The sequence below is a fragment of the Galeopterus variegatus genome, unplaced genomic scaffold (assembly GCF_000696425.1).
Source record: "Galeopterus variegatus unplaced genomic scaffold, G_variegatus-3.0.2 Scaffold6829, whole genome shotgun sequence".
NCBI lineage: Eukaryota > Metazoa > Chordata > Mammalia > Dermoptera > Cynocephalidae > Galeopterus > Galeopterus variegatus.
Window position 1 is genome coordinate 31,270 of NW_007732940.1, and position 7,291 is coordinate 38,560.

Below are 7,291 nucleotides of genomic sequence, written 5' to 3' on the forward strand. Positions count from 1 at the left end.
GTTCGGATCCCACATATAGACCGGTTCCCGCTCACTGGCTGAGCGAGGTGTGGGTGCAGCACCGAGGTTTGCAATCCCGTTGCCGGTCCCGGTCCGGTACGGGCGCAACACTGAGGGTTGCAATCCATTGCCAGACACGATAAAAGACAAAAAGGAAAAAAAAAAAAGAGTACTGCTTTTTGTAGGTTTTTGTATGTATTCTTTATTAGATTAAGGAAGTTCACTCCAGTTCCTAAATTTAAGAGTTTTTGTCATGAATCAATGTTGAATTTTTTAAATGTTTTTTCTGCATCTGTTGAAATGACCATATGATTTTTCTCCATTATGTTAATAGCATTGACTGACTTTCAAATGTTAAATGAAACCTCATTTCTGAGAAATAAACTAAACCTGATTTTATTCAGTTTGCTGATGTTTTACTTAGAATTTTTGGCTCTGTGTTGGTCAAGGAGATTGAACTGTAATTTTCTGTTCCTTTTCTGTTATTATTGACCTTGTTAGATATTGGTATTAAGACCATGCTAGCATCAAAATGTGAGCTGAGGATTCTCCCTTCTCCTCTCAGGGACAGTGTGTATTGTATAGACTCTGTTTCTTTTCTTTTTTTCCTTTTTATTTTTGTCTTTTTCCGTGTCCGGCAACGGATCGCAACCCTCAGTGTCGCCCCCGTACCGGACCGGGACCAGCAACGGGATCTAGAATTTTTGGCTCTGTGTTGGTCAAGGAGATTGAACTGTAATTTTCTGTTCCTTTTCTGTTATTATTGACCTTGTTAGATATTGGTATTAAGACCATGCTAGCATCAAAATGTGAGCTGAGGATTCTCCCTTCTCCTCTCAGGGACAGTGTGTATTGTATAGACTCTGTTTCTTTTCTTTTTTTCCTTTTTTTTTTTTCTTTTTCCGTGTCTGGCAACGGATCGCAACCCTCAGTGTTGCCCCCGTACTGGACCGGGGACCGGCAACGGGATTGCAACCCCCGTTGTTGCTCCCGCGCCTCGCTCAGCCAGTGAGCGGGAACCGGTCTGTATGTGGGATCCGAACCCTCGGCGGGAGTGCCACCACGCTCCCAAGCGGCACACTATAGCAGTGCGCCACTGGGCCGGCCCTAGACTCTGCTTCTTATGTATTGCTTAATAGTATTTGCTGATGAAGACATCTTGTCCAGGAGTTTTCTTTATGGACTCAATGTTTTTAATAGTTATGAGAATATTTAGATTTTTAAAATTTTCATTGTGTTTATTTTAATAAGTTGCATTTTTGTAGGAATTTTTCTATTTCAACTACATTTTCAAGTTTATTGTCATAAATTCATAATAATCTTATTTTTCTATGTTAGTAGGATGTGATATCCTTGCTTTCATTACTGTCTCCTCCCAAATCTTGACCCAATAATTTTTTACTGTTAGTTCTCTAACACCTACACAGTGCATGTGCATATGTGTGTGCATGTACTAGATGTTCCAGCTGTTTTGTTGGGCTGTCTGGTCCACTATACCTGTGAACCAAAGACCTTCAGAAGCACTTAAATTGCACAACATCTGTAGGCCCTGTTCCAAGTCAAACACTGTTTCTTCTCTCAAAAAATATGTGTCTGTTAGGAGAAACAGACATGTGCATAGTCAACTCTAACAGGAGGGGAAAGACAAATGTCATAAAAATTGTAAAGGTAAGGGCTGTGTGAAAGTTCCCTAGACTGAAAGAACCCAAACTGTTCACACAGCAAAGAACCTCAATCTTCTAGATTGAAGGTTCTCGGTGTGGTCTCTGCACCAGCAGCTACAATACCACCTGGGAGCTTGTTGATACCACCTGGAAGCTTGTTAGAAATGCAGATCATCAGCCCCAAACCAGACCTACTGAATCAGAAACTTGGCAGGGGAGGGGAGTATAACACTTGTGTTTTAGCAAGTCTTTCAGGTGATTTGGATACATGCTAAAATTTGAAAAACAGTGGGCAGTGTGGTCTCTGCACCAGCAGCTACAATACCACCTGGGAGCTTGTTGATACCAGCTGGAAGCTTGTTAGAAATGCAGATCATCAGCCCCAAACCAGACCTACTGAATCAGAAACTTGGCAGGGGAGGGGAGTACAACAGTTGTGTTTTAGCAAGTCTTTCAGGTGATTTGGATACATGCTAAAATTTGAAAAACAGTGGGCCCAGCATTTCTCAATTATTTACTGCATAATAGATTCATCTGAGGAGGTTTTTGTGTTTTTTAAAAATGCAAATACATAGACTCCTCCCCAGAATGATTAAATCAATATTTTAAGCCCATTTCAGCTGATTGTAATGTGTACACAGCTTGGAGAACCCATGTTCTAGATCAAGATTTCTCAACCTCAGCACAATTGACATTTTGGAACAGATGATTGTTGTTGCAGGGGCTGTTCTGTGCATTATAGGATGTCTAGCAGCATCCCTGGCCTGTACCCACTACATACCTGTAACACCCCTGCCCGGTTGTGACAACCAACAATGTCGTCAAACATTGTCAAATGTCTAGTTACCACAGACCCCACAGTTCTAGATCAAATGAGGTGGCTGCCACAGGGCTATAGATTAAGTACACTGATATGGTCCTTTATTCTCTCTCTCAATTCTCTTGATTGGAGACAGAGAAATGGAGTGAGAATAGAATTTTTTAAAGGGGATACTCTGTTGCTTAATACAGAACTGTTTCCTCAAGTTGCATAACGAAACAAGTAGTAAAGCTGACCATGTTGTCTTCTCCTTCGTCCCAAATTGTTGGTACAGAGCCTGTTTAAAGCCATCCGAAGACCATATTTTCTACAAAAGTTGTCTAAGAAGCCAACTTCCCAGGAGTTGATGTGGCAGAAACATGGATTTTGGTACTAGGAAGAACATGATTTAGTTGCTACGGGATAATGGAAAATTCATTCCATCTTTCTGGGGCTCTGTTTCCCTGTCTGTAAATGAGAAAAAAGCAATGCATTCCTTGGAGGATTGACTGCAACTATAAATGTGTTAGTTGCCCACCTAAGGAAAAACGATCAACCTCAGGATATTAGAGATGAATGAGATCATATAATCTAGTTTCCCCAATTTTAAGTTTCAGAAGCTGGAGCCCAGAGAAGTTGAGTGGTTTGCCAAAGACTACACAGTATGTACCAAAGTACATACTAGAGCACAGGATGTAACCAAAGTACCCTGACACTAAGTTTGTTCTTTTATGTCCTATAATGTACTAGCTCCTTAAAGCTAATACTAGAAATTAGTTCTTGTTAAGTACAATGACAGCATAATCAACAAGCAGTGTGCTGAGGTGGACTAAGAGCTGAGATGGAAGTCAGGAGACATCCATTCAGATCTTGGCTCTGCCTTTGGCTGCCGCATGCCCTGGGGACACCAATGGACCTCAGTTTCTTCATCTAGGGAGAGGGTCATAGAGAGGTTGAATTAATTGAGCTCTGAGGTCCATCTTGGCTCTGAAAAGCTATATTATATTTGGGCTTCCTCTGCTTACTTAGTACAAGGAAGGAGAGGAAAACTTTAGAAAAAATGGAATTGAGAGATAATACAAATGTTTCTACAAACATTTTGAAGACCCCATGTGTATGTGTGTGTGCATGTGTGTGTATATACCCACAATTTGATTATTGAGAAAAACAAGAGGAAGGATGTATAGATCTTCATGATTTCAAAGTGCTTTCAAATTTATTAGCTCAATTGCTCTTCCTAGTAATAGATAGTCACAGGGAAGGATTTTGTTTTGCAGCAGAGGTTAGATATAAGCATCCTCTAAGTATCTGTCCAGAAATGAGAATGTTGGATGAAGAAAGGCAAGAGCTGGAACTGGAGACCTGTGGAGAGGCTAGTTCACTATTTTACTTGAGGCCAACATTGTGGTGAGGCTATTAAAATCTAATACAATCTTGGACAGCAACAATAGGAATAAATACAATGTAGAGAAAGAATACTAGCTTGAGATCAGAAGACTTCTGTGCAAGCAACTGAGTGGCCTGGCCCATAGTGCTTCCCTGGGTAATGGGGTGGTGCAACCAGAGTGTCTCTGATGCTCTTCCATCTCCATGGCAACACAGCTCACCAGAATGTTCTGTATCTACACTGTCCAATGCAGTAACCATTAGCTACGTATGTCTATTGAGCAATGTGGCTGGTGTAATTTCAATTAATTTAAATGTGAATAGCCACATGTAGCTAGTGGCTATCATACTGGACAGCACAACTCTATAGTGAACAAAATTAAAAAAATAAAGCCTCTTTTGCTTTTAGTTGGTGGGGCACATCTAAGATTCTTTGTATTTATTCCAGGCCTCAAACCTTAGGAAGTCTATTGACAAACTGGAACGCATACAAAGGAGAATGAACAGGATTGGGACGGTTCTGGAAAGTAGGCATTAAGAAAGATGAAAGAAATAAGAGTTTTTAAAAAGTGGAATTACTAAAACTAGGGTTGCCTTCTATAAGAGTTATTAAATTTAACTGCAAAGTAGCAGAAACAGAGCTGCTGTATGGGAATTACCAAGCAGATAATTTCAACCAGTATGAAAACTGTCTTTCCCACAAGCAAAGATATGTGACATTAGAATGTACCATGGGCTGATGGAGGCCTGTTGTACTACTCTTCTCAGGCTGCCATAACAAGATGCCACAAACTGGGGCAGCTTAAACAACAGAAATTTATTTTCTCACAATTCTGAATGCTCAATGTCTGAGATCAACATGTTTGCAGGGTTGGTTTCTCCTGAGGTCTCTCCTTGGCTTACAGACAGCTGTCTTCTCCCTGTGTGTTCACATGGTCTTTCCCCTGTGTATGCCCATGTCATAATCTCCTCTTCTCATAGGAACACCAGTCATACTGGATTAGGGCCCATCCTGATGAGCACATTCAACCTCAACTATCTCTTTAAAGTTTCTATCTCCAAATACAGTCACGTTCTGAGATAGTGTGGGTTAGGGCTTCAACGTAGGAATTTTGAGGGAACAGAGTTCAGTACACAACACCTACCAATGAAGGTGTGCAAAACAGTGGTTTGATGGTCACTTACCAGGGATATTATAGAGGACCTCATTCTCTATCGGTTGCAGTGGAGGACTAGTTTGGGCACCTTCTAATTACAAGATTAGGGAGGAAGGCAGGATAAAATCCAGCTGGAGGAAATGATGAAAGCTTTATGGAGTGACCATAGTTTCAAACTGACATTAAAGTGTCATAGATTTCAGCAGAAAAAGGTGATGTGAAAGTGGGGGAGCCAGGATTCAAGTCAGAGGGAAGAGTTTAACAAAAGGCAGGGAGCGAGGACAGTTTAGGGTGTGCTCATGGAAAGGCACCTGCCTTGGCATTTCTAAAATAGAGGATGTGAGTTTGGGAGTTGGTAAGATGGATTAGATGACTTATTTGGGGGGTAACTTGAATTACCTGAACTCCTTAAAGTCTCTTGGCAGAATAAAGCCCCACTCAGAACCCTGCTGTGTGTGCTTGTATTTGGCCATGGCTGACATAGCCCTTTGAGTGAGTGAGCTCTTCAGATGCCTTATTTCATCAGCAGCCCCAAAAAGCAGTTACTTACAAATTTCTTGGAAGAGAAAGCTCTCTCAAGTGCTTTGCAGAGTTGTCTGTCCTGCTATCACAAAATGTTCTGAAATTGTTGAGGCTCAAGCCGTGAGACTGAAGTGGTTTTGTTCTCTCCCTACAGGTGTTGGCCTTCTTGAAGGTCTTGGCCAGAGATCTGACCATTACAAATGTGTCAGGAATGGAGGAACCTGTCACTTTTCCTCTTGCCCACTCTATACCAAAATTCAGGGCACCTGTTACAGCAAGCGGGCCAAGTGCTGCCTGTGAGCTGGGAGTGACTGGGAGAAAGAATGCCGAAGCCAAGTGACAGATTTGTACTGTTTTAATAAAGGAAGACTTTTCTCAAAGCATGCATCCTTCAGACCAAAATAAATCTTGTGTCTCAGTGTGGAAGAGGTTAAGAAAGTGTGGGGGTTAGGGTCTGGGGCTGGACCATGAGAAAGGCCAGACCGCACAGCATGCCTCACACAGGGGAATGATGGCCTTGAGTAGTGTCACTTCCACTTTATTTTATCACCAAACCAGCATGTGAACATGCAGAGGGTCCACATGAGATCAAAGATGTGTGATGAAGCAAGTGGATGCAGCTTTGGGGTCCCCCTGGTCTTGGCAAAGCCTCACACCAAATTCAGTGGTCTCTGCAGTCTGCCAAGAACAGCTGCCTTTTCTCCTTCTGGGGCTAAGGGCAGTGTGTTGGTTAACTTAGCATTTGAGAATCTCCATAGTGACCATAAAAATATTTCACAGGAGTTTCATCCTCTAGGGCTAATGTCTGTGTTCCCAGATCACCATTTTTTACTCCAACGCAATTGCATAAACTATTTACGTAGCTCTCACAGCTACATCTCATTTCATTCCCTCCACACTGTGAGGCCTACAGATGCCCATTCGTGGAGGAAAATGGGTTGTAGTCCCTTTTCTCCAATAAATCTTTACAACTTTACGTAGCTCTCACAGCTACATCTCATTTCATTCCCTCCACACTGTGAGGCCTGCAGATGCCCATTCGTGGAGGAAAATGGGTTGTAGTCCCTTTTCTCCAATAAATCTTTACAACTCCTAATAATGCATATGGTGCTGTTGTCTTAATCTGGCAACAGCAATTTCATCATCCCCTTCTGTAAAGTATAAACAAACAACAACCAACCATTATAAAAGTTTCTACCCCCAGCTCGCAGCAAAAGATTTAGATTTAACACCCCTCCTCTGCCAGGGAAAGGCTGAAAGAGGAACATTCTGGTTTATGCAGTGGACGTGAACCTCTACTCAGGCACTCTTGGTAACCCAGACACAACATGGCATCATCATTACAGTGCATCTAGGTTCTCCATACCCCTGAAAAGCTAAGAAATAATCCAGGATCATTCTACTTTGAGAAGTAATCTCAGGCGTGCTATCATTTTTCATTTTCAAGATACTTAAGTCCTCCCTGGTAGCATTTCTCTGGATGGTAAGTTAAAGACAAGTTCCCCGTGAGCCTCCCCATTTAGTACAACCAGCATTTTGGTTTCCCAAGACCTGATTCTTAAGGGGCAAAAAATGAATAAATAAAAACATTTCTGTGTTTACCTCACATTCTGTTATACTTCTCACTGTGTAACAGAGACGAAAAAAGGATTATTCAAAGCACCATGAATGCGATGCGAAGCCCAAAGGGACTGCACCTCAGCAACTCCTCTGTTAGGAGAAAACTGGGTGCAGCCCTAATTCAAAATTAGCTTCTGTTTTTT

At 41.8% G+C, this 7,291-nt stretch overlaps 1 protein-coding gene across 1 annotated transcript in view; it reads left to right on the forward strand.

The window, feature by feature from the left end:
* The window catches only part of DEFB1 (defensin, beta 1), a 15,538-nt gene extending 9,623 nt beyond the window's left edge, over nt 1-5,915 (forward strand). Inside the window, exon 2 of the mRNA XM_008591313.1 lies at nt 5,683-5,915. Within this exon, the coding sequence (XP_008589535.1) occupies nt 5,683-5,828 (146 nt within the window). The 3' untranslated portion in view covers nt 5,829-5,915. The remainder of the gene's footprint in view (nt 1-5,682) is intronic.
* The last annotated feature ends 1,376 nt before the right edge of the window (nt 5,916-7,291 follow it).